The sequence below is a fragment of the Procambarus clarkii genome, chromosome 56 (genome assembly GCF_040958095.1).
Source record: "Procambarus clarkii isolate CNS0578487 chromosome 56, FALCON_Pclarkii_2.0, whole genome shotgun sequence".
NCBI lineage: Eukaryota > Metazoa > Arthropoda > Malacostraca > Decapoda > Cambaridae > Procambarus > Procambarus clarkii.
The window spans coordinates 19,603,432-19,631,066 of record NC_091205.1 but is presented as its reverse complement, the minus strand read 5'-3'; the positions used below and the strand labels follow the sequence as shown (position 1 = coordinate 19,631,066).

The following is a 27,635-nucleotide window of genomic DNA, read 5'->3' as shown; positions in this document are numbered from 1 at the left end:
TCAGCATCCACCAGCGTCCTCAGCATCCTCCAGCGTCCTCAGCATCCTCCAGCGTCCTCAGCATCCTCCAGCGTCCTCAGCATCCTCCAGCGTCCTCAGCATCCACCAGCGTCCTCAGCATCCATCCGCTTGATCAACTTTCATCCATGCCCGCTAGGCATGATCCTCCCCCCCCCTCATCCATTTAGAATAGTCTGGCTGTGTTTACCTGTCCGCACCCAGGAGGGTGAGGAAGATAATTATGAGGAGAAACAGCTAAGCCAGTATACCCATATACCACTTGGAAAGGATATAAGGACCAGGAGCTGGGATATAAGGACCAGGAGCTGGGATATAAGGACCAGGAGCTGGGATATAAGGACCAGGAGCTGGGATATAAGGACTATGAGCTGGGATATAAGGACCAGGAGCTGGGATATAAGGATCAGGAGCTGGGATATAAGGACTAGGAGCTGGGATATAAGGACCAGGAGCTGGGATATAAGGACCAGGAGCTGGGATATAAGGACCAGGAGCTGGGATATAAGGACTATGAGCTGGGATATAAGGACCAGGAGCTGGGATATAAGGACCAGGAGCTGGGATATAAGGACCAGGAGCTGGGATATAAGGACCAGGAGCTGGGATATAAAGACTATGAGCTGGGATATAAGGACCAGGAGCTGGGATATAAGGACCAGGAGCTGGGATATAAGGATTATGAGCTGGGATATAAGGACCAGGAGCTGGGATATAAGGACCAGGAGCTGGGATATAAGGACTATGAGCTGGGATATAAGGACCAGGAGCTGGGATATAAGGACCAGGAGGTGGGATATAAGAACTATGAGCTGGGATATAAGGACTATGAGCTGGGATATAAGAACTATGAGCTGGGATATAAGAACTATGAGCTGGGATATAAGGACTATGAGCTGGGATATAAGAACTATGAGCTGGGATATTAGAACTATGAGCTGGGATATAAGGACTTTGAGCTGGGATATACGAACTATGAGCTGGGATATACGAACCATGAGCTGGGATATAAGAACTATGAGCTGGGATATAAGGGTCGAAAGCTGGGATTTGAGACATTTTCAGCCTGATTATCCTGGCTCTGTGGCATAGTGTTCTGCGTCGTCGCAAGCGAGTGATCCCCAGGTTCAATCCCCGGGCAGGGCGTAAACGATTGGGCAGGTTTCCTTTCACCTCATGCCTATGTTCACCCTGCAATAAAATAGATACACGAGTGTTGTATTATGAGGAAGGTTTAGGAACTTCAATAAGCGTAAGTACAGGTTTCCTGTCGGCAACAATGAGCGCTATTAAGCGGCAACTATGTGCTTTATATGTACTATATTAAGCCTTAATAATTAATATAGTTCATATAAGTTAATATATATATTTTTGTCTCTGCTATTTTATTTTATCGGTACGTAAACATTGGTTAAATTCTTGTTAATCCAGCTGCCGTTTTCTTTCTCCATGAATGAAAGTCACTATACATGTAGTGTATACACGTATAGTGTATGTATACGTGTATATGTATATTATACATGTATATAGTCACTATATTATACACGTATATAGTCACTATACTCTACACGTATATAGTCACTATATTATACACGTATATAGTCACTATATTATACACGTATATAGTCACTATATTATACACGTATATAGTCACTATACTATACACGTATATAGTCACTATATTATACACGTATATAGTCACTATATTATACACGTATATAGTCACTATATTATACACGTATATAGTCACTATATTATACACGTATATAGTCACTATACTATACACGTATATAGTCACTATATTATACACGTATATAGTCACTATATTATACACGTATATAGTCACTATATTATACACGTATATAGTCACTATACTATACACGTAACTTACAGCTGAATACGTTAGAAATTTTCTTTCACATTGCTTCGCTATTCCCCCCCCCCCTCAACCCATCTTCCTATTTAGATAGTAGGTTTTGTAACTATGTGCGCCATAGTACAAACATTGACGTACTAAGCCATTAGATAGTCGAATTGTATACTATTCACTTTATAGAGTCCGACAAAAATCAAGCTAAAAAAACTAATTGAAATATTCCTAGGCCTATAGCACGCATATATGTGCTATATTAGGCCTCAGATGGCGTGTAGTAGGCCTAGGTAGGTTAGGTTAGGGTAGTTTGTCTTCACAACATAAGTAGAAAATCGTGCTATATTATATTAGTGCTATATGAATTATATTAGTGCTATATGAAAATATATGTAATATTAGGCCTCAGATGACGTGTATTAGGCCTAAGAAGGTTAGGTTAGTCTTCACAACCTAAGTAGAAAATCGTGTTTCGGTTTGTCCAAATTCAATAGTACCGATTTCTACTTTCTAATTGTGTTGTACGTCGATATATGTGAACTACGGTGTTCATCTTTCCTATAAGTACTACCAAAAAAAGATTGATTAATGAAGGTTAGGCTACCCAAGAGGTGGCACGGGCATGAATAGCCCGTAAGTGGTCGATTTTTTGGACTGAATGTGTACTGTGTGCTGAGGTCGCATTTAAACTGTCAGTCCTTACTATGTGGCGGCTATCGCGTGGGAGGATACGCTGGACAGTATTTATGAGGGTCTCCCGCTGCTGGACACCTTTTTTGACCAGAAGAGTGGCAGTGTTGATGGCTTCAGGGTGGTTACTGCAAGATTCAGGGACTCTTAAAGCTCTTCTAAGGTCGTTGGCTGCTTCACATTCCAGGAGATAGTGAAGTAATGGTTTTTCTGTGACAGTTTGGCAGAAGATGCACTCTCTCTGGGTTCACCAATCTCCCAGTTGCATCTGTAACCTAGACGTAGTCTATATAACCTAACTGCTATTTCCCTGTAGAACCGAAACAGGAGGATGAGCTGCATTTCATGTCTGCAAATCACACCTCATTAACTACTCCATTCCCGTGTCAATAACTATAAAACAGACCCCAAATACCTAACCAAACCAATCCTGTGTCAAACTGTACACGAAATTATACTATAAATTAGTATTTATATGCCAGGAAATATAGCTTTTGGTTAGACAGTATATATGTTATAATTGACAAATGGGTTTTTGAGGTCAGTCGCAGCTTGGGCGAGCACATGAGAAGGGGATTGGGTGAGCTGGTCTTATACAGCTTGGACGAGCAGCTTCTGAGAAGGGGATTGCTCTGCCGCTAGTGTCCCGGGGCGCAGACTTCACCCAAGTCCGGAGTCATGGTACAAAGTTTGTCTGCTGGGCGGCGACAGACGGTCAGACAAGCTGCTCCAACTTTGGAATGAAGCCCCAACTTGGGTACACTACACTCTGGAAAACTTCAGATTACTCTCAGGTGAGGCTGCTTGAGAACTGCTTACTCAGGCAGCCAGAGTGCCACTGTGGCACTCCGAGTGCCACTATGGCAGCCACTTACTCTATACACACACACACACACACACACACACACACACACACACACACACACACACACACACACACACACACACACACACACACACACACACACACACACACTCACACACACACATATTGACTCCCGACATATTTTTCCTATGATAGCAGGGAAAAGTAGGCCAGGAGTCAGTACATTAGCCAACGGACAGTTGTAAAGATGGGAGTCCAAGAGCTAGAGGCTCGATTCTACAAACACAAATAGTGAACACACAGCAGGAGGTGCCACGGTATAAACAGGACTGGACACAAGCCCGCGGTACAGAGATACATGTTGCGTTTTGTTTATGTAAACAAAAGCTTCTGAATGAGACTAAGAGCGCAGGTGTAGAGAAACAAAAGAAGGCGGTAAAAGGCTCTATATAAGGCCTTTTAGTTCTTTAATTCTCTCTTAGAGTGTCTTCGAACCCCGCCCTCAGGCTGTGCTTGTCCAAGTGCCTGCCCACTTCAAAGACGCAATCATTAGTTTTAACCATTCAAAAATCGACATTTTCTTGAATATAAATTTGAATTATATATTCGAGTTTTGGAAGGTTAGATTATGAAACCGTGCCGCTAGGGCATTGATCCCCGGGACCATCTGAAGGTAGTCTCAAGATAGGTTCTGTTGGCAGTTGTTAACATGTAAGCCCGTCCCTAGGTTCGTTCAGGCGGCGGCCAAGGCGCATTCTTTAATTTAAACATTATTCAGAATCGGTCTTTTGTCTAATATAAACAAAAATTACTATATAACAGAATTGTATGTTAAGGCTTAAGTTAACATACAAGGTTAAGCTTAAGTTAAGTTAAGCTTCAGTTAACAGTCTAGGTACTGTTGACAGTTATTTGTTATGTGTTGTACACGGGTGAAGCAGTTAAAGAGGCGGGATTCGAACAGAGAACGTGACCAAAAAAGCACTGTTCGATAAAAGTTCGAACGTCATCAGTTGGGAATCGTATGGCAAGCGTTGTTCATTCATAACAAAAACAAAGAGTAAAAAAAAGACTCAAAAGACAAAAAAAGACCCCGAATGAGAAAAGCCGAGGTTCATAAGGGCTGTGTTTGATGTTTTAGATTCAGCTCCTGGTAACCAAAAGTTGCAAGTAGCACGGGCTATGGTGAGCCCGTAGTGGACTTACCTGGCACAGGAGCGGGGCAAGTAGCACGGGCTATGGTGAGCCCGTAGTGGACTTACCTGGCACAGGAGCGGGGTAAGTAGCACGGGCTATGGTGAGCCCGTAGTGGACTTACCTGGCACAGGAGCGGGGCAAGTAGCACGGGCTATGGTGAGCCCGTAGTGGACTTACCTGGCACAGGAGCGGGGCAAGTAGCACGGGCTATGGTGAGCCCGTAGTGGACTTACCTGGCACAGGAGCGGGGCAAGTAGCACGGGCTATGGTGAGCCCGTAGTGGACTTACCTGGCACAGGAGCGGGGCAAGTAGCACGGGCTATGGTGAGCCCGTAGTGGACTTACTTGGCACAGGCAGTGTAGCCCTTCACACAGTGTAGCCCTTCACACAGTGTAGCCCTTCACACAGTGTAGCCCTTCACCACAGTGTAGCCCTTCACCACAGTGTAGCCCTTCACACAGTGTAGCCCTTCACACAGTGTAGCCCTTCACACAGTGTAGACCATAATCAGAGGCAAATATACAAATATTCACATTTTCACATTTTTATCAGTTTCTCGCCGTCCTAGAGGAAAAAATATTACTATGAAAATGTATTAATTTTTACCGGCCAGCGTGACGTCATTCGCCAGCGTGACGTCATTCGCCAGCGTGCCTTCATTCGCCAGCGTGACGTCATTCGCCAGCGTGACGTCAGGGTGGGTCCTTCTTAATCGGGTTCACCTTGAACCATTTTAGTGTTCGTATACTACTACTTTGGTTATGTTTGAAGGCTTTGTTATTTATTTATTTGTGGCTTTGGCCTGCCTCCTCTCATTCCTTGTTCCTCCCTCTCTGACTCCCTCAATCTCTATCTCTCTCTCCTTCCCTCCCTCACCACTTCCCTCCCTCACCACTTCCCTCCCTTCTTCTCTCTCTCCTTCCCTCCCTCACCACTTCCCTCCCTCACCACTTCCCTCCCTCACTACTTCCTTCCCTCCTTCCCTCCCTCACCACTTCCCTCCCTCACTACTTCCCTCCCTCCTTCCCTCCCTCACCACTTCCCTCCCTCACCACTTCCCTCCCTCACTACTTCCTTCCCTCCTTCCCTCCCTCACCACTTCCCTCCCTCACTACTTCCCTCCCTCCTTCCCTCCCTCACCACTTCCCTCCCTTCTTCCCTCCCTCCTTCCTTCCCTCCCTCACCACTTCCCTCCCTTCTTCCCTCCCTTCTTCCCTCCCTCCTTCCCTCCCTCCCTCCTTCCCTCCCTCACCACTTCCCTCCCTCCTTCCCTCCCTCACTACTTCCCTCCCTCCTTCCCTCCCTCACCACTTCCCTCCCTCACCACTTCCCTCACTACTTCCCTCCCTCCTTCCCTCCCTCACCACTTCCCTCCCTCACCACTTCCCTCACTACTTCCCTCCCTCCTTCCCTCCCTCACCACTTCCCTCCCTCACCACTTCCCTCCCTCCCTCCCTAAAGCCTAAAGCGTTTTAGGAAATAATTCACTTGTTGATTTTCCATCAAAACCACAAAAATGTTTGGGGGTCATATTTTATCGCTGGCAGTTCAGGTGGTGGTAAATGCCTTGTTTGAAACTCTGAATCGAAATTTTTTACGTTCTCCGGTTTGATTTTTCTTTCTCTTTGGGATGGACGGTAGAACGACGGTCTCGATCGCTTCATGCAGGTCCGGGATCAATCCCCGACCGTCCACAAGTGGTTGGGCACCATTCCTTCCTGGGGGGGCCTGATAGCTGAGTGGACAGCGCTCGGGATTCGTAGTCCTGAGGTTCCGGGTTTGATCCCCAGCGGAGGTGGAAACAAATTGGCAGAGTTTCTTTCATCCTGATGCACCTGTTTATCTAGTAGTAATTAGGTACCTGGGAGTTTGACAGCTGCTACGAATTGCTTCCTGGGGGATGTATAACAAAAAGGAGGCCTGGTCGAGGACCGGACCGCGGGGACGCTAAGCCCCGAAATCATCTCAAGATAACCTCAAGATAACCCTCCGTCCCATCTTAAATCCTGATCCTGTAAACTGTTAATATAAAGTGTCGTCTCCTAACCTGCCAGAGGACCCAAAACAGAAAACGGGACAGCACGTCACTTTCGCCAGCCGCTTCCATTTTCTAGTACGACAATTATTGGCCTTATGTAACGCATACGAGCGAAAAGCGACGTTCTTTGTAAGAGGACGGGTTGGCCTAACAGTGACAGTGGCAGTAATGTTGGTGATAACGAGAAAATCAATTGGAACAACGAGGTGACTCGAACCAGCGATTTCGGTATTCCCAGCCGCTCACCTTACCCCTGCACCACGACCTGAAAAAAAAGATTATACAACCTGGGATTCCACTGAATCTACAGGATGTCTGGAGGCCTCTAATCAGAGGCTACCAGCTACTGCGACTGTCCAAGGTCTGCAAGTGTCCAGGGTCTCCTGCAACTGTCCGGGGTCTCCTGCAACTGTCCGGGGTCTCCTGCAACTGTCCGGGGTCTCCTGCAACTGTCCGGGGTCTCCTGCAACTGTCCGGGTCTCCTGCAACTGTCCAGGGTCTCCTGCAACTGTCCAGGGTCTCCTGCAACTGTTCAGGGTCTCCTGCAACTGTCCAGGGTCTCCTGCAACTGTCCAGGGTCTCCTGCAACTGTCCGGGGTCTCCTGCAACTGTCCAGGGTCTCCTGCAACTGTCCGGGGTCTCCTGCAACTGTCCGGGGTCTCCTGCAACTGTCCGGGGTCTCCTGCAACTGTCCGGGGTCTCCTGCAACTGTCCGGGGTCTCCTGCAACTGTCCAGGGTCTCCTGCAACTGTCCAGGGTCTCCTCCAACTGTCCAGGGTCTCCTCCAACTGTTCAGGGTCTCCTGCAACTGTCCAGGATATCCTACAACTGTCCAAGGTCTCCTGCAACTGTCCAGGATATCCTCCAACTGTCCAGGGTCTCCTCCAACTGTCCAGGGTCTCCTGCAACTGTCTGGGGTCTCCTGCAACTGTCCGGGGTCTCCTGCAACTGTCCAAGGTCTCCTGCAACTGTCCAAGGTCTCCTGCAACTGTCCAGGATATCCTACAACTGTCCAGGGTCTCCTGCAACTGTCCAGGATATCCTACAACTGTCCAAGGTCTCCTGCAACTGTCCAGGATATCCTCCAACTGTCCAGGGTCTCCTCCAACTGTCCAGGGTCTCCTGCAACTGCCCGGGGTCTCCTGCAACTGTCCAGGGTCTCCTGCAACTGTCCGGGGTCTCCTGCAACTGTCCGAGGTCTCCTGCAACTGTCCGGGGTCTCCTGCAACTGTCCGGGGTCTCCTGCAACTGTCCAGGGTCTCCTGCCACTGTCCGGGGTCTCCTGCAACTGTCCGAGGTCTCCTGCAACTGTCCGGGGTCTCCTGCAACTGTCCGGGGTCTCCTGCAACTGTCCGGGGTCTCCTGCAACTGTCTAAGGTCTCCTACAATGTATCTGAGTGGAGGAGTGTTACCAGCGGAGTACCGCAGGGTTCAGTTCTTGCACCAGTAATGTTCATCGTCTACATAAACGATCTACCAGAAGGAATACAGAATTATGTGAACATGTTTGTGGATGATGCTAAGATACTGGGGAAGATAGGAGACGCAGACGAGTGCAATGCCCTTCAAACTGATGTAGATAAAATAAGTACTTTGAGTAACAAGTGGCAAATGGAATTCAGTGTGAATAAATGCCATGTTATGGAATGTGGAATCGGAGAAAATAGGCCACACGCAGCTTACAAATTATGTGGAAGTGAATTACAGAACTCTAATAAAGAAGGAGACCTATGGGTGGTTTTGGCTAGTAGGCTGTCGCCAGAGGAACACATAAAGAACATTGTGAGAGGAGCGTCTGCGTCGCTTTCCAACTTCAGACTTTCTTTTATATGTATTGTGAAATGTAAAGAAACTTCATGACTTTTGTGAGACCAAAATTGGAATATATGCAGCAGTTGTATGGTACCCACATTTCAAGAAGCACATCAATAAACTGGAAAAAGTGCAAAGGTATTCTACAAAATTACTTCTGGAAATGAAAAACAAGAGTTACGAGGAGAGACTAGAGGCGTTAAACATGCCAAAACTAGAAGATAGAATAAAAAGAGGTGATATGATCACCACATACAAAATACTACCAGGAATCGACCAAATTGACAAAGAGGAATTCCTGAAACCAGCATCTTCACGAACAAGAAGACTCAGATTCAAGCTAAGGAAACAAAGGTGCCGAACAAAATATTAGAAAGTTTTCTTTTGCAGAGTGGTAGACGGTTGGAACAAGTTAAGTGAGAAGGTCGTGGAGGCTAAACCCGTCAGTAGTTTCAAAGTGTTATATGACAAAGAGTGCTGGGAAGACGGGACACCACGAGCGTAGCTCTCATCCGAGTAACTACCCTTAAGTAATTACGACACAGTCTTGAACAACCTAACCATTTTCAATACAAGGTCCCAAGATTATATCGCAACATAATTAGTAAATTAAAATGAATATATCTAATAATAATAATAATAATATCGAGAATGAGCTCTGTTCCCATAGACTTTTCATCTCGAGATATAGTAATCCTCTTTGGCAATGATATTCTTCTTTTGATTGGGTTTTTAACTTAGTGTTATTAGTTACATTTTCATATCAAACATAATTATGATATATGTCGTTGTATTGTACATGTTGGCGCTGAGTCTTACTGCTGAAACCTTGTCTGAAGTCTATAATATGGAGCTCGCTGAAACCACATGAAGAAATAAAAAGTTGTGTAGGCCTAAAACTTCATTACACACAGAAATCACAATAGCTTTATGTATCAAATGAACAAATGTCGTAGCTCAGTCGATTAAGGCAGCGTCTGGGATGCTTTCGGACGTAGGTTCGAATCCTCGTCACGGCCCTGGTGGGTTTGTTTCTTGTGTAGGCCTACTTCAATTTTTTATGCCACTTAGACGCAGCTGGAGACTTGTAGATATTATGCAAGAGACAGGTATAGGGAGGCCTAGGGAGGCCTAGGGAGGTCTGGCTATGTTGCAAGCGGATACCTACCGCCTCTAAGCTTAAGTGATCAGCTTTAATAGAACAAACAAGCACAGGTAAGCTGTCCGGCGGAGGTGAGCAGCTTTAAGGCAGCGGCCGGCGATTGATGTCCATGGAAACAAACAAAAAATATTGTGTGAGTGGGCGCACGATATGCACTTGTTCGTGACGGGTCGTCTATGTTACTGCTTAGCCTTTAGTCCTCCTGTCCGGGGTCTCCTGCAACTGTCCAGGGTCTCCTGCAACTGTCCGGGGTCTCCTGCAACTGTCCGGGGTCTCCTGCAACTGTCCAGGGTCTCCTGCAACTGTCCGGGGTCTCCTGCAACTGTCCGGGGTCTCCTGCAACTGTCCGGGGTCTCCTGCAACTGTCCAGGGTCTCCTGCAACTGTCCAGGGTCTCCTGCAACTGTCCGGGGTCTCCTGCAACTGTCTGGGGTCTCCTGCAACTGTCCGGGGTCTCCTGCAACTGTCCGGGGTCTCCTACAACTGTCTGGGGTCTCCTGCAACTGTCCGGGGTCTCCTGCAACTGTCCAGGATATCCTACAACTGTCCAGGGTCTCCTGCAACTGTCCAGGATATCCTACAACTGTCCAAGGTCTCCTGCAACTGTCCAGGATATCCTCCAACTGTCCAGGGTCTCCTGCAACTGTCTGGGGTTTCCTGCAACTGTCCGGGGTCTCCTGCAACTGTCCAAGGTCTCCTGCAACTGTCCAAGGTCTCCTGCAACTGTCCAGGATATCCTACAACTGTCCAGGGTCTCCTACAACTGTCCAGGATATCCTACAACTGTCCAAGGTCTACTGCAACTGTCCAGGATATCCTCCAACTGTCCAGGGTCTCCTCCAACTGTCCAGGGTCTCCTGCAACTGTCCAGGATCTCCTGCAACTGTCCAGGGTCTCCTGCAACTGTCCAGGGTCTCCTGCAGCTGTCCAGGGTCTCCTGCAACTGTCCGGGTTCTCCTGCAACTGTCCAAGGTCTCCTGCAACTGTCCGGGGTCTCCTGCAACTGTCCAGGGTCTCCTGCCACTGTCCAGGGTCTCCTGCAACTGTCCAAGGTCTCCTGCAACTGTCCGGGGTCTCCTGCAACTGTCCAAGGTCTCCTGCAACTGTCCAGGGTCTCCTTCAAAGAGTCCTCGCTATTAGCGGGAACTCGTTCCTGTGAAGATTGAGAGTGAGAGAGAGTGCAACATTCACCCTCTCCTGGTGCCCAGGTTCTCTCTCCTCGTCTCTCACATGTTCTCCTCCCTCTCCTCTCTCAAGCTCTCCCCTATCTCCTCTCTCAAGCTCTCCCCTATCTCCTCTCTCCTCCTTCCTTTCTTCCTTCTCAGCTCTGTGGCCTCGTTTGCCTTATACGTTATTGCGCTTTCCTCTGTCTCCACCGCGCGTAAATTTACTTGATTACAAATTCTGATGAGGTCCGACGTGCCTTTGATTAATAAGAAATGGTGTGTTATGGGGGAGATGTTAGGGTGTCCCCCTGGTCAGGGTGTCCCTTGGTCAGGGTGTCCCCCTGGTCAGGGTGTCCCTTGGTCAGGGTGTCCCTTGGTCAGGGTGTCCCTTGGTCAGGGTGTCCCCCTGGTCAGGGTGTCCCCCTGGTCAGGGTGTCCCCCTGGTCAGGGTGTCCCCCTGGTCAGGGTGTCCCCCTGGTCAGGGTGTCCCCCTGGTCAGGGTGTCCCCCTGGTCAGGGTGTCCCCCTGGTCAGGGTGTCCCCCTGGTCAGGGTGTCCCCCTGGTCAGGGTGTCCCTTGGTCAGGGTGTCCCTTGGTCAGGGTGTCCCTTGGTCAGGGTGTCCCTTGGTCAGGGTGTCCCCCTGGTCAGGGTGTCCCCCTGGTCAGGGTGTCCCCCTGGTCAGGGTGTCCCCCTGGTCAGGGTGTCCCCCTGGTCAGGGTGTCCCCCTGGTCAGGGTGTCCCCCTGGTCAGGGTGTCCCCCTGGTCAGGGTGTCCCCCTGGTCAGGGTGTCCCCCTGGTCAGGGTGTCCCTTGGTCAGGGTGTCCCCCTGGTCAGGGTGTCCCCCTGGTCAGGGTGTCCCTTGGTCAGGGTGTCCCTTGGTCAGGGTGTCCCTTGGTCAGGGTGTCCCTTGGTCAGGGTGTCCCTTGGTCAGGGTGTCCCCCTGGTCAGGGTGTCCCCCTGGTCAGGGTGTCCCTTGGTCAGGGTGTCCCTTGGTCAGGGTGTCCCTTGGTCAGGGTGTCCCTTGGTCAGGGTGTCCCTTGGTCAGGGTGTCCCCCTGGTCAGGGTGTCCCTTGGTCAGGGTGTCCCTTGGTCAGGGTGTCCCTTGGTCAGGGTGTCCCTTGGTCAGGGTGTCCCTTGGTCAGGGTGTCCCCCTGGTCAGGGTGTCCCTTGGTCAGGGTGTCCCTTGGTCAGGGTGTCCCCCTGGTCAGGGTGTCCCTTGGTCAGGGTGTCCCCCTGGTCAGGGTGTCCCTTGGTCAGGGTGTCCCTTGGTCAGGGTGTCCCTTGGTCAGGGTGTCCCCCTGGTCAGGGTGTCCCCCTGGTCAGGGTGTCCCTTGGTCAGGGTGTCCCTTGGTCAGGGTGTCCCTTGGTCAGGGTGTCCCTTGGTCAGGGTGTCCCTTGGTCAGGGTGTCCCCCTGGTCAGGGTGTCCCCCTGGTCAGGGTGTCCCTTGGTCAGGGTGTCCCCCTGGTCAGGGTGTCCCTTGGTCAGGGTGTCCCCCTGGTCAGGGTTCACCCTCCGGGGCGTCCCTCCCTCCCTCTTATATATGCCATTTATTTGTGGGTGTCTTTGTTCCTATCTTGATGTTTTTGCTATATAACGATAGAATTTAGGGGAAAAAAAAACAGTAGGCATCAAAATGTCAATTAAAACCATACGTTTAAGGTGACGAATTACGAACACCAAACACACACTATTTTGCTGAAGCATCTTGGGGGACCCGGAGACACATGGTGACAGTCTTCAAGGTAACCAACAAGGCACTTCAGGGTATAAGCGGTTTAATCAGCAGATTGAAGGTGATGTCAGCGACATACAAAGTTTGGGACTGGGGGAATCAGCAGACAAATGACAAGACAATGTCTGCCAATGGCTGTCCTGTATGACAGGTCACGTGTGACATGATACAGAAGGAAGGAAGGAACTATCAGGGAGAAAGCGCCAAGCCATTAAGACTATATAGCACTAGGAAGGGGTCAGGATAAGGATTTGGGATAGGACGGTGGAAAGGAATGATGCCCAACCACTTGGACGGTCGGGGATTGAACGCCGACCTGCATGGACATAATACAGAGATTATCCCACCCTCGTGGATTAGTCCCTAAGTCCTAAACTCAATTAATATTTGTCACTCATCGACATATATAATATCCAGGTATAATGAAACCATTTCAACCGACAGATAATGTTGCGTGGGTGAACACTGATGCGCTCAGCAAGTCAATAATAAATGACATGGATAATTGGATAAGTTTAGATTTAGGAAAGACTTGGGTAAATACTGGTTCGGTAACAGAGTTGTTGATTTGTGAAACCGACAGGGGCAACCAACACTTTTTGACGCAAGAAAGCACACACCCTAATGTGAAAAATATTAAGTAAGCGCCATATTTATGTGCTACATCAGGTTGTGATGGGTTGTGGTACCGCAGCTATACTGAACCAAAATGGTATGACTCTCCATCACACAAACAAACAAAAAATGCTGCTATTGGCCCTTGCAGTGTTTTTGTTGCAACAAATGAAAATCATCACATAACAAACAATTTATTGAAATATTAATGAACAAATATGGCGCCGGAGAATACTTGACTATTATTATATAACAAATCAAATAAGTCAATGAAAGTTTTATACAAGAGTATACTAGTGGCGCTGATGACAGCTACCATACCTCAGCATCCAGCATACGACGTTGTCTGAAGGCAGACAGCGTTGCAGGACGCTATCTTCTTGAGGTTATCTTGAGATGATTTCAGGGCTTTAGTGTCCCCGCGGCCCGGTCCTCGACCAGGCCTCCACCCCCAGGAAGCAGCCCGTGACAGCTGACTAACACCCAGGCACCTATTTTACTGCTAGGTAACAGGGGCATTCAGGGTGAAAGAAACTTTGCCCATTTGTTTCTGCCTCGTGCGGGAATCGAACCCGCGCCACAGAATTACGAGTCCTGCGCGCTATCCACCAGGCTACGAGGCCCCGAGGCTAAGGTCAGCCAAGAGCACTTAAGAGTGAGAGAGAGAGACTGGCTCTCAAGGTTGTTGTTGTTGTTTAAGATTCGTTACTTGGAACAAAAATTTCCAAGTAGCACGGGCTATGGTGAGCCCGTTGTCTCTTGTTCTCCAGGTAGCTAGCAAGCCGTGACAACAGGTAGCTAGCAAGCCATGGCAACAGGTAGCTAGCAAGCCATGGCAACAGGTAGCTAGCAAGCCGTGGCAATAGTTAGCTAGCAAGCCATGGCAAAAGGTAGCTAGCAAGCCATGACAATAGGTAGCTAGCAAGCCATGTCAACAGGCAGCTAGCAAGCCATGACAACAGGTAGCTAGCAAGCCATGGCAACACGAAGCTAACAAGCCATGGCAACAGGTAGCTAACAAGCCATGTCAACAGGCAGCTAGCAAGCCATGTCAACAGGTAGCTAGCAAGCCATGACAACAGGTAGCTAGCAAGCCATGACAACAGGTAGCTAGCAAGCCATGGCAACAGGAAGCTAACAAGCCATGGCAACAGGTAGCTAACAAGCCATGACAACAGGTAGCTAACAAGTCATAGCAACAGGTATATCTACCATGGCTTCAAAAATGTTAATCTTCTAACATCTTGAATTTTCTCAATATTGGCAGTATTTGTATTCAAGATTTCTCTTGTTAGGGTGATGTCATGGGCTTGTCTCATGGGATTTTGAGGGGCACCGGATTGAAGATGACAGGTCAAACGCCTCGTCAGCTTGGTCGACGTCATACCTATGTACTTAGATTGAAGGTTACATCCTTCGTGGGGGCAAGTGTACATGTATACAACGCTTGACTGCTATAAAGGGGCGTCCTTTATATGATTAGGTCTATGTTTTGGTTAGGAGTTATGTTTTTGACTCCTTTATGGATTATTTCTTTCATTATTCTTTCTTCTTTTTTAGGTTCACTGTGAATGGTTGATTTGTAATATAATTTTATTGGAGGTGTTGCGGTTTCTAATCGATCTAAACATTTAGAGAGAGAGTGAGTGAGTTAGGACTCCGATTCACCCAATGAAAATAGTGAAAATATCAGTCTGCCTTTCCTGAATGTACTAATAACAAAAACAGGAGCATCCCTAAGCACCAGCGTATATACTAAGCCTACAAACATAGTATTATACCAAAACGGCAGGGGTGAGTACCCCCAAAGATACAAAGCCAGTGTTCTGAACGCTTATACTCCCACAAGCCCTTATACCCCACTGCTCTGAATGGAGCAACGTGAGTAGGGAGTTTGCAAGATTAACATAGGTGTTGGTGAACAATGGATACGGTAACCAGATCAACACTTGTACCATGTACAAGCTCCTCTTGTACCATGTACAAGCTCCTCTTGTCCCATGTACAAGCTCCTCTTGTACCATGTACACGCTCCTCTTGTACCATGTACAAGCTCCTCTTGTCCCATGTACAAGCTCCTCTTGTCCCATGTACAAGCTCCTCTTGTACCATGTACAAGCTCCTCTTGTCCCATGTACAAGCTCCTCTTGTCCCATGTACAAGCTCCTCTTGTACCATGTACAAGCTCCTCTTGTCCCATGTACAAGCTCCTCTTGTACCATGTACAAGCTCCTCTTGTCCCATGTACAAGCTCCTCTTGTCCCATGTACAAGCTCCTCTTGTCCCATGTACAAGCTCCTCTTGTCCCATGTACAAGCTCCTCTTGTACCATGTACAAGCTCCTCTTGTCCCATGTACAAGCTCCTCTTGTACCATGTACAAGCTCCTCTTGTACCATGTACACGCTCCTCTTGTCCCATGTACAAGCTCCTCTTGTACCATGTACAAGCTCCTCTTGTCCCATGTACAAGCTCCTCTTGTACCATGTACAAGCTCCTCTTGTCCCATGTACAAGCTCCTCTTGTACCATGTACAAGCTTCTCTTGTCCCATGTACAAGCTCCTCTTGTACCATGTACAAGCTCCTCTTGTCCCATGTACAAGCTCCTCTTGTCCCATGTACAAGCTCCTCTTGTCCCATGTACAAGCTCCTCTTGTCCCATGTACAAGCTCCTCTTGTCCCATGTACAAGCTCCTCTTGTACCATGTACAAGCTCCTCTTGTCCCATGTACAAGCTCCTCTTGTACCATGTACAAGCTCCTCTTGTACCATGTACACGCTCCTCTTGTCCCATGTACAAGCTCCTCTTGTACCATGTACAAGCTCCTCTTGTCCCATGTACAAGCTCCTCTTGTACCATGTACAAGCTCCTCTTGTCCCATGTACAAGCTCCTCTTGTACCATGTACAAGCTTCTCTTGTCCCATGTACAAGCTCCTCTTGTACCATGTACAAGCTCCTCTTGTCCCATGTACAAGCTCCTCTTGTCCCATGTACAAGCTCCTCTTGTCCCATGTACAAGCTCCTCTTGTCCCATGTACAAGCTCCTCTTGTCCCATGCGATGCAGTTCCTGTTGGCCCGTACAAGGCTGCGCCTATTTATATGCACTCAAACTAATCCAACCCCATCAACTTCATAGCCTCTTATTTTTGGAATCCATTCTATTGATTTATTTGCAAGGATTTATTGTCTTAATATGAACATATAGATTTGTATTCCCCCCTAAAGCATTATCGAAACGCTACAATATTTCATCTGAAATTTCACTGGTTATGTGATTGTTGTGTAGTGTGGATGGTATATAGCTTCCCGGTGGATTGTTACGGGTGTTGATGGGGCGATTGTAAAGGAGTGATGGTAGGCTGACCCTATTGCACTTCAAGGGTAGTTAGTGTGTAAACTTGCGCTATTGTTTAGTGAAAACTGATGTGGGAGAAAGTCTCTCTCTCTCTCTCTCTCTCTCTCTCTCTCTCTCTCTCTCTCCATCCGGCTGCGTTCTATATCGCTTCATCCTGCTGGGTTCTTCCTCGCTCCATCCGGCTAGATTCTGTCTGGCCTCATCCGGCCTGGTGTTCCCACCGGGGGGGGGGGGGGGGGAGGGGGGGGGGCAGTGAGTGGACGGTTATTGGGGGGCGTGATGGCCGCTGCTGCCTTGATGGTCTGCCCTTACTACACACTATTTATTTTACTGGTGGAGTAAATTATCTATCATAGCCTCAGCCTCTCTCTCTCTCTCTCTCTCTCTCTCTCTCTCTCTCTCTCTCTCTCTCTCTCTCTCTCTCTCTCTCTCTCTCTCTCTCTCTCTCTCTCTCTCTCTCTCTCTCTCTCTCTCTCTCTCTCTCTCTTTTTTCCCTTCCTGAAACTAGGCTTCCGTACGATTAGTGATAAAATTCACATTGAACAAGCTAAGATGTGTCCAATCCATCAACTGCTCATTAGGAATGAGGTGAATGGAAGGGCAGAAGTGGGTCACCTCCTTGCATAGATTTAACCGAATGTGAATAACCTACAGAGAGAGAGAGAGAGAGAGAGAGAGAGAGAGAGAGAGAGAGAGAGAGAGAGAGAGAGAGAGAGAGAGAGAGAGAGAGAGAGAGAGAGAGAGAGAGAGAGAGACTGCAGATATTGTACTGAAGTAGGTATACCTGGAGGAAGAGAAGTAGTGATGATAAACTCAGTACACAGGGAGAGGAAAGAAGAGGAGGCTTGTGAGAGGAGAGATTGGGGCATAGTAGTATACTTCTCCATGTGTATGCCTCCTAGCACACAAGTACAGATTGTTTCGAGTGTGAGAATACACCACAATACAACACAGTGTAGGAGAGCAACACCACAATACACCACAGTGTAGGAGAACAACACCACAATACAACACAGTGTAGGAGAACAAGCAACACCACAATACAACACAGTGTAGGAGAACAAGCAACACCACAATACACCACAGTGTAGGAGAACAACACCACAATACAACACAGTGTAGGAGAACAAGCAACACCACAATACACCACAGTGTAGGAGAGCAACACCACAATACAACACAGTGTAGGAGAACAAGCAACACCACAATACACCACAGTGTAGGAGAGCAACACCACAATACAACACAGTGTAGGAGAACAAGCAACACCACAATACACCACAGTGTAGGAGAGCAAGCAACACTCACCCCGGGGCCCACCGCCTCGGATGCATAAAAGGAAACAATGTCAAGGAATAAACATTGTGTTGACTAGCTCTCAAGAAAGGTTTTTACCTTGAGGTACAAGTTGCTTATTGTGTCCTGGTGTGTGTACTCACCTAGTGGTGCTTGTGGGGGTTGAGCTCTGGCTCTTTGGTCCCGCCTCTCAACTCTCAATCAACTGTTACTAACTACTAAGTAATTCCCCCCCCCCCACAAACGCACCCAGGAAGCAGCCCTTCACAGCTGTCTAATTCCCAGGCACATATTTACTGCTAGGTAGCAGGGGCATCAGGGTGAAAAACTGCCCATTTTGTTTCTCGCCGGCGCAGGGAATCGAACCCGGACCATGGGATTACGTGTCCAACGTGCTGTCCATTCAGCTACCAGCGCTGTGTGTGTGTGTGTAACTGTGTGCAATAGCCTCTTCCTATCAGCCCTTTGCCCCCCCCACCCCCACCCCATCCCACCCCCCAGACCCACCAATCCACCCCCCAGACCCACCAATCCACCCCCGGACCGACCCCCCACACACCATTTTCTGCCCCAATTGCTCCCTCGGCAAGACGTGACTGCTCCAGTACTCTCCGAATGCCTCTCTTATCTGGCAGTCACTTTACCCGAAATAAAACAAAAAATTATTTTATCCGATCTCCTTCAATGTTTCCAGTTCTTCTGGAGAACGAAGAACCGGATTACTTCATATAATCGGTATGTGAGCAGGAAGGGATCGGACGTGATAATATAAATGGTGTAATTTATATGAGTAATCCGGACGATAAAAGCGGAATCCTCCGGTTTATCGGTTCGAGGCAATCGTAAATGGCAGTAAGATGCGCGGGTCTGTCGCCAGCTTCAGTTTTATGCATAGACTTGCCTGTGAGAGATATTCCCTCTGCCTCACTACACAGCCGCTCTCTCTCTCTCTCTCTCTCTCTCTCTCTCTCTCTCTCTCTCTCTCTCTCTCTCTCTCTCTCTCTCTCTCTCTCTCTCTCTCTCTCTCTCTCTCTCTCTCTCGCTCTCTCTCTCTCACTCTCACTCTCACTCTCAGAGGCGCCGCTCCCTGGGTATATGAAAAAGGTGGTGTATTGCAGTCTAGAGAATTTTGCTCGAATTCCTCCCCCCCAGCTGTTTCCCCCATCCCTTCCCCAGCTCTCTCCCCCCCTCCCCCAGCTCTCTCCCCCCCCTTCCCCCAGCTCTCTCCCCCCCCCCTCCCCCAGCTCCCCCCTCCCCTCCCTCTTCCTCCCCAGGTGGATTTTTTGCATTTTGATGAGCATAAAAGTCGGCAATTTACTTCTGGTGAATACTGCGGCGTAGAGCCAGACTGGGATACGAACGGGCTCGATCGGTGTCAGGTGGGCTCTGGGATCGGGTGTCTGTGATGGAATGGGGAGTGAAGATCGGTAGGCTGGAGGGATTATGTTCCCCCTTCTGCAGGTTGTCTGACGGAGGGCCCCATGTTCCCCGTTCCTGAAGGTGGGGCCCCCATGCTCCCCCTTCCGGACGGTGGGGCCCAATGCCCCTCCCTTCCTGACGGTGTGGGAGGCGGTGTTGGTGGGTGTGTTGAGGGGCGTATAGTGGTGAGGTGTAAAGTTTTATTGAGTGTATTCGTGGTGTGGGACACTATTTTACGAACGGTGTGTGTGTGTGTGTGTGTGTGTGTGTGTGTGTGTGTGTGTGTGTGTGTGTGTGTGTGTGTGTGTGTGTGTGTGTGTGTGTGTGCTGGCAGAGCTGATCTCGAACTATGAGATCTCGCATCGCGTGAGAACTTTCTCTTCATCGTAGAAACAAATCCTTGGAAATTTGGTCGGTTCTATCGCAGAGCAGCTGAAGCCACCAGGCACCAGGTCGTGTTTATCATGGCACAAGTGGAGTCAAGTTCCCCCCTTGCCCTGGCTGTTGACATAGGGAATAACAGGAAATAAAAATATCCTTTGGATCTGTGTTAGTACTACATATATGGGGCCTTAATCTATGCCCTGGTATGTCCACACTGGTGTATATCCGGCCATGGTCCAGACACTTGTATCTACACACTGCTGCCTCTTCTGCTGCCTCTCCTGCTGCCTCTACCTGCTGCCTCTCCTGCTGCCTCTCCTGCTGCCTCTACCTACTGCCTCTACCTACTGCCTCTACCTACTGCCTCTCCTGCTGCCTCTATGCTGCCTCTCCTGCAGCTTCTGCTGCCTCTTCTGCTGCCTCTCCTGCTGCCTCTACCTGCTGCCTCTATGCTGCCTCTCCTGCTGCCTCCCAAATTTGAGATCACAGGGTGAAGGATCTGGTGTTTTAAATAAGTAACTAATAGTATGTTTATTTGGTGAATTTGACACTTTATCCGTGGCTGTGTTTAGAAAAAAAACACCTGAGACACTCCCTCGGGTGTTTTGGTCTACGTATACTTCAGCACAGGTATTGTAAGATGCAGTGCCAACACCTGCCGGGGTGACGATTAGGACGGTGTTGACTGTAGAGGATAGTTTGAGCAACAACCCCAATATTGGCTTTATAGCAGGTGTTTGCTCTCTGCAATGAGCTCCGCTGAGCTTAGAGGACAGATGTCAAACACCAGCACTAACCATTTGTGTAATACATGAAGGCTTTGAGTTATGTGAGGGTTTGATTTTGTGTGGTAGTTGATTGTGTGGTAGTTGATTGTGTGGTAGTTGATTGTGTGGTAGTTGATTGTGTGGTAGTTGATTGTGTGGTAGTTGATTGTGTGGTAATTGATTGTGTGGTAATTGCAGGTGTTTAGTGGCATTATGTAGAAATTACAGCATAAAACAACTATATTTTGCATCCTGAGAGGGTGTTTGTTCCCTCTCTAAGGGGTCAGTCTTGGTGTCCCCTCTAAGGGGTCAGTCTTGGTGTCCCCTCTAAGGGGTCAGTCTTGGTGTCCCCTCTAAGGGGTCAGTCTTGGTGTCCCGTCTAAGGGGTCAGTCTTGGTGTCCCCTCTAAGGGGTCAGTCTTGGTGTCCCCTCTAAGGGGTCAGTCTTGGTGTCCCCTCTAAGGGGTCAGTCTTGGTGTCCCCTCTAAGGGGTCAGTCTTGGTGTCCCCCGAGTGTGTGTTCCCTCTGATGGATCAGTCTTCACAAAGCCACGTTCCTCTTGGCATGGAATACCACTCTCTCATTTGCCTGAATGAGTCTCTCCCCTCCTAGACACTCCCCTCACAAAATCCAGTGAGGGGCTTTCCTTCCTCTCAACGACCCGTCTCTCTCTCTCTCTCTCTCTCTCTCTCTCTCTCTCTCTCTCTCTCTCTCTCTCTCTCTCTCTCTCTCTCTCTCTCTCTCTCTCTCTCTCTCTCTCTCTCTCTCTCTCTCTCTCTCTCTCTCTCTCTCTCTCTCTCTCGCTCTCTCTCTCTCTCTCCAATCACATTCATTGCAAATGGAGTGTTCAAATTCACTCCGTCGTTCCGAAGTCATTTCATCCAGCCTGTGCAGCCGCTAATGCGAGGCTTGTTACATGCGCCGCGGCCAAACTGCCACCATCTGCTACTGACGGAGCTGCTACTGACGCTGCTGCTACTGACGCTACAGCTGCTACAGCTGTACTGTGGAGTGAGAACACATGATCTGGCCTGGAAATGTGGTGGGTGAAGCGTGAGAACTCTTGCCCCAGCGTGGGAACTCTTGCCCCAGCGTGAGAACTCTTGCCCCAGCGTGGGAACTCTTGCTCCAGCGTGGGAACTCTTGCCCCAGCGTGGGAACTCTTGCCCCAGCGTGGGAACTCATGCCCCAGCGTGGGAACTCTTGCCCCAGCGTGGGAACTCTTGCCCCAGCGTGGGAACTCTTGCTCCAGCGTGGGAACTCTTGCCCCAGCGTGGGAACTCTTGCCCCAGCGCGGGAACTCTTGCCCCAGCGTGGGAACTCTTGCCCCAGCGTGGGAACTCTTGCTCCAGCGTGGGAACTCTTGCCCCAGCGTGGGAACTCTTGCCCCAGCGTAGGAATGTGGTTGGAACGACGATGTAGATCCCAGTGAGAGAGTAAACACAGCTTCACCGGCCGGAGGAGTGTTGTGGTTCTGTGTTCTGTGGATTTGGCCAACCACTCTTGAATACTGATGAACGGTATTACATCAGGAGTGTTGAGTATGCACACATATACACCAGGTTTCATGGCCAAGCGGACAGCGTTTGGGATTCGTAATCCACGGATCCGGGATCAATTCCAAGCTGATTCAGGTACAAATAGACAGAATTTCTTTCATTTGATGCATCTGGTCATCTAAAAGTTAACTTGTATTGGACAAGAATGTAAAAAGTCTTATATATATATATATATATATATATATATATATATATATATATATATATATATATATATATATATATATATATATATATATATATATATGCGAACAAGCCTGAATGGTCCCCAGGACAATATGCAACTGATATATATATATATATATATATATATATATATATATATATATATATATATATATATATATATATATATATATATATTTGCTTCGCTTTTGTACATATACTGCTTCAGGATATGTTTCTGAATGTTTATGTTGATCTATGTTGATTTTCAACATACATAAGAATGAGTTTAGGCTGATCTAAATACGAGCTGTATCGTATGGGTCAATAGACCTGCAATTTCCTGTATTATATTTTATAATTTTGCTCTTGTTGTATTTGCACAAATATTTATTTGCTGTACTCGTTTGCTGTTATATTAAAATTTGTTGCTGTACTTGCAAAGTATTTTATTTTGCTCTAAATTAATAGTTTAATTTATCTTTTTAAAGCAATTAGATGCAATCAAATTCCACGATATGATAAATACTAGCTTTCCGTACACGTGATTGGTGAGGTGTATGTGTGTGTATCTTGGAGATGACAGTGTATTTCTTGTGTGTATCACCGGACACATGATAGGTGAGGTGTGTGTGTATCGTGAGTGCATCACCACTCTATGAGGAGCTCTACGGGCTCACCATAGCCCGTGCTGCTTGGAACTTTGTTCCAGGTAGCGAATCTTTAACAACAACAACATCTATGAGGACCAGACCTCGGGTCTTGACAGGTAACCCAAGCAACGCGACGGTGTTGTGTTAAGGGAAGCTACATCCTTGAAGATGTCTTGGTGCCCTGGTCGAGTAATTCTCATAAAGTTTCAAATTTGTATGAAAAATGTTAATTGAAAGTGTCCTCTCTCCTAACCTTTCCGAGTAGGCCGGACGACTCAAACAGAAAACGGGACAGTACGTCACTTTTGTGAGTCGATTTCATTTCAAGTTACGTCCACTTTTGGCCATAGCGCGCATACCAGCGAAAAGCGACGTTATTTTTAAGAGGACGAGTTGGGAGGAGAGGCTGACGGGAGAGGAATAATTCAGAGGTTCCTGATCTCCTTCGTCAGGATGCCTGTGTATGTGGTGGAGGGGTGGGAGGGGGGAGTGTGCGTGTGCGTGCTTGCATTTACCTAGTCATGACTATAAGGGGAGATCTAGCTCCTGGGCTACACCCATAAGATTTTGGTATTCTGGTGCAATACCGTCTCTTATAATACTGCGTCCCTTAGTTCATTCTACTTATTTGCCACTAATTACTGAAAGAAAACTTCCTTACATCCTTTTAATACTTTTTTTATTATTATTTTGTTTACCACAGACGTGGCATATTGTACATTGATGATATTAATGTGTGTTTACAAATTCAATTCTGCCCAGCTTACTCATACCTCTTCTTGAATAGCTTCCACCAGTGCCCTTTCCTTCTCTCTCTCTTGTTCGAAACAGGCGGTTCTTATATATTTTATCTGTCCTGTTTAAAATCTGGTATACCGTGATCATGTCTCCTCTGGTTCTTCTCTTTTTTCCAATGATGTTTTGTTCAACAGACTTAGCATATCCTTTAGCTTATTTCTTTTTTTTTTTAGATTTCATCCAGTCTTGTGATAAATCTGTCATCATAAAAGTCTTTTTGAGCATTACAAAGTTTGGAGACGATGCATTATCTAGGGCTGGTCTCTCATAGGTTGAATACAGTGTTCTTAAGCGACACTTTTATCTAGTCACCTGAGAGCCGTTTTAATCTCCCAGTTTCATTACTCTCTCTCTCTCTCTCTCTCTCTCTCTCTCTCTCTCTCTCTCTCTCTCTCTCTCTCTCTCTCTCTCTCTCTCTCTCTCTCTCTCTCTCTCTCTCTCTCTCTCTCTCTCTCTCTCTCTCTCTCTCTCTCTCTCTCTCTCTCTCTCTCTCTCTCTCTCTCTCTCTCTCCCTCTGGCATAGTATACCAGCTTTCCCTGGCATTTTGAAGACTTTCTCTGATCCAAATCGATATCGGTACTTAAGGAAATTGCGACACATCTGTTAGTTCGACCTTTATTTGACACTGTGAGCAATGATCTCTTCAATTTTGTCATCAGCGTCCGGTTCTTGTGCTGGTTGTTATTTACCAGTAATTAGTTAATAGATCATATATATATATATATATATATATATATATATATATATATATATATATATATATATATATATATATATATATATATATATATATACAGAATTTGTGTTAAGCTATTTATTTTAGGTTTAAAACATTCTAAATATGACTCAACATTTTGGTAATTTTCTCATTCAGAAAACAATTTGGGATATTGTTAGTTAATGTTATGATTGAAGTGGACTTTACACTTGACTCAAAACGTGTTTGTCACTTTACTACGTTCGAAAAGCAGCGCTGAACGCGTCACCCACGTTGTGTAAATATCAGTTTTTTTTTTTTTTTTATTATTATTTTCTACTACAGACGTGGCCACACATTTACAATACTAACCAGCATATATACATTTTCTTCTGTCCTCCATGGACAGGGTTAGAGAAGTGTTAAACATATAGTTCAAGAGTTTATTGAACACTCAACCACAGAAGGTGATTCGGTGCTTTTAAAATGCTAAGCTAACCTACATAAATAAATATCATGTAAATATCAGTAAATATGTAATACATATATACATATATACATGTAAATATCAGTATTTGCTGACAAAACCAAACGCTTAACCTAAGCCTAACTTGACACAAAATTATAAGAAGTAATACACAGAGAAATCACATTTTATAGTGACATAAGAAAGACTGTTACAAAGATGGGTGTTATCTGTGCATCCAAGAAATGGGTCGTAGTTAAGCTATGTCTACAACTGTATAAAGATTGTTACAGTAACAACTTATTGTTACAGTAAGGTGGTTATCTTGAGATGATTTCGGGGCTTTTTTTAGTGTCCCCGCGGCCCGGTCCTCGACCAGGCCTCCACCCCCACGAAGCAGCCCGTGACAGCTGACTAACACCCAGGTACCTATTTTACTACTAGGTAACATGGGCATAGGGTGAAAGAAACTCTGCCCATTGTTTCTCGCCGGCGCCTGGGATTGACCCCGGAACCACAGGATCATAAGTCCAGTGTGCTGTTCGCTCGGCCGACCGGCTCCTTAAGGTGGCTGTTAAGGTGGTGGCTAAGGGGCCTGTTTCAGGTGGCTGAAACAGACCACTTATTTCATACATTGGAAAAGAAAGTGGCGACGTTTCGGACTGTTTTGATCACGACCAGGATGGACTTCCATTTCACACGTGTGGGTTACCTTGCGATGATTTCGGGGCTCAGTGTCCCCACTCGGCCCGGTCCCCGACCAGGCCCTCTTAACCCTGGGGTCGGGTTAGTTGTTCCATATAACACAACCAGTTTAGCAACCTATCAATCCTGTCGACAACATTTCGGGCGACCGCGGGGAACGCTAAACCCCCGAAATCATCTCAAGATAACCTCAAGATATGAGGTTATGGTGTCTGAAGAGCCTCGTCCCTAGTTATGGAAGGAGTGAGGGAGGAACGTCAATAATCTTATGGACTCGATAAGCAGGGAACCTCCCCCCCCCCCCACCGGTCAATATATCCTGCTTCAAGACCCAGTCCTTATCCCTCCTCTCCCTCAAGCTGTCTTCTCTGACTCGACTAGCTTGTTGCAAGCGGAGGCACTGGTGTTTGGAGGGCGAGTGGCCTGCTGTTACTCCACTCCCAGCTTGTAATGACCATACGGTACGACGGGCGAGGTGTGTGTGTGTGTGTGTGTGTGTGTGTGTGTGTGTGGAACTCAACAAGAGTTGCAGGAGGTCTTCACAATAGAGCGAGGTGAAGTCAATGCGAGCTGGGACCTGCTTGGTCGCCTCCAAAGACCAATGGGAGAACTCTGGAGGTTATATTGAATGTGTGATTGTGTGGTTTTGGGAAGTGGCGAGGGGGCCCTTGTGGGCGTGGGCCCCCTCTGGTGCCCTGTGGGCCCCCTCTGGTGCCCTGTGGGGCCCTTCTGGTGCCCCGTGGGCCCCCCTCTGGTGCCCCGTGGGCCCCTCGTGTTCTCTAGCATTTTCACAAGCGTGAAAACAGGTTGGGGGGGGGGCAGTGATAGAGATGGACTTTACATACTGTTAAATAATAAGGTAATTCGCTGCTTTATTTCTTATCAAAAGGTAAGTAGCGAGACCTCTGGTCATAACAATAAAGGTCACTGCAAAAGGCCTGTCGACCCATACCAGACAGCTGCTATTGATTACTCATTCAAATATGTCTGGCCTGCGCTTGAAACAATCAAGTCATCCCTTGTAATTTGTTCCTGTAATTCTGAAAACGTGTTTCCAAACCGGTATTTACCCAGGACTTTCCAGTCTAAACTTACCCATTATCTCGAGATCTATATTTTGCGTTGACACTTGTTATATCTTGTGTACTCAGACGTTCACCCATTTATAATCTTCAGTCATGGGGACCCATTTCACTGCGTCTTTGTAGAGAATGTAAATTAATTTTTTTCAAGTTCTTAATAGAGGTCTTAATAAAGGTCTTAGGAGAGGTTTGTAGTGCCTGGGTAGCTATGTCGTCTTTCTATATATGCAGGCGAGGAGTCACAATAACGTGGCTGAAGTAAGTTGACCAGACCACACACTAGAAGGTGAAGGGACGACGACGTTTCGGTCCGTCCTGGACCATTCTCAAGTCGATTCAAGTCGTCGAGTTTTCTATATACGCCTTCAAGGGAAAGTTGTGTCCTTTCAGTAGTATGGAGACTTGAACTGCATAATCTAAATGAATAATATGTGAAAGGTATTATTAAATAGCTTCAGCACTATTGTATAGTGAAATGATTTGTGGGCGCGTGTTGATAACACTGTGGCGGGGATTAAGTGGTATCTGGTCCGCTCGTTACAACAACAAGAGTTGAGCGGTTGTTGTCCAGTTGTGGCGTGTTGTGGTTCCCGCCACGATGTGTGGAGGTGGGGGGGGGGGTTATTGTGTAGCTGGCTGGTAAGCTTGGGTCTAGCTTACTGTTGTGGTGTGCCTGTTTATCACTGGGAAGCTTGTCTTACACCATTCATTATCAGGCCTCTTAGACTGACACACACACACACACACACACACACACACACACACACACACACACACACACACACTCACACTCACACTCACACTCACACTCACACTCACACTCACACTCCTCTCTTTCTCTCTCTCTCTCTCTCTCTCTCTCTCTCTCTCTCTCTCTCTCTCTCTCTCTCTCTCTCTCTCTCTCTCTCTCTCTCAACGTTCAACAAAGAGTAACAAAGGTAATCCCAGGAATTAGAAACCTTCCAGATAAAGAGAGATTGATAAGGTTTCATTGACGTTCTAAATTAACATTAACTTTACCCTTTTACCTGGGTAAATATCGGTATGAAAACAGAGTTGTTGATTTGTGGAACAGATTACCGGATGACACGATAGACGTGTGATCGATAGATTGTTTCAAGCGTAGGTTAGACATCTGTATGACTGAGTTTGGGTATAA

The 27,635-nt window shown here is 47.3% G+C and overlaps 2 protein-coding genes across 7 annotated transcripts in view; one reads left to right on the top strand and one right to left on the bottom strand.

The window, feature by feature from the left end:
- LOC123770855 (agrin) overlaps positions 1-27,635 on the top strand; it is a 419,139-nt gene that overhangs the window by 78,664 nt on the left and 312,840 nt on the right. The gene's annotated exons all lie outside the window — the stretch shown is intronic.
- Positions 15,030-16,163, bottom strand: LOC138353193 (feeding circuit activating peptides-like). Its single transcript, XM_069306070.1, has one exon. It carries the CDS (start codon positions 16,161-16,163, stop codon positions 15,030-15,032), a length of 1,134 nt encoding a protein of 377 aa, XP_069162171.1.

What these genes read in the sequence shown, in the direction of transcription:
- LOC138353193 (XM_069306070.1), bottom strand. Translation starts at nt 16,163, where the DNA reads ATGGGACAAGAGGAGCTTGTACATGGGACAAGAGGAGCTTGTACATGG.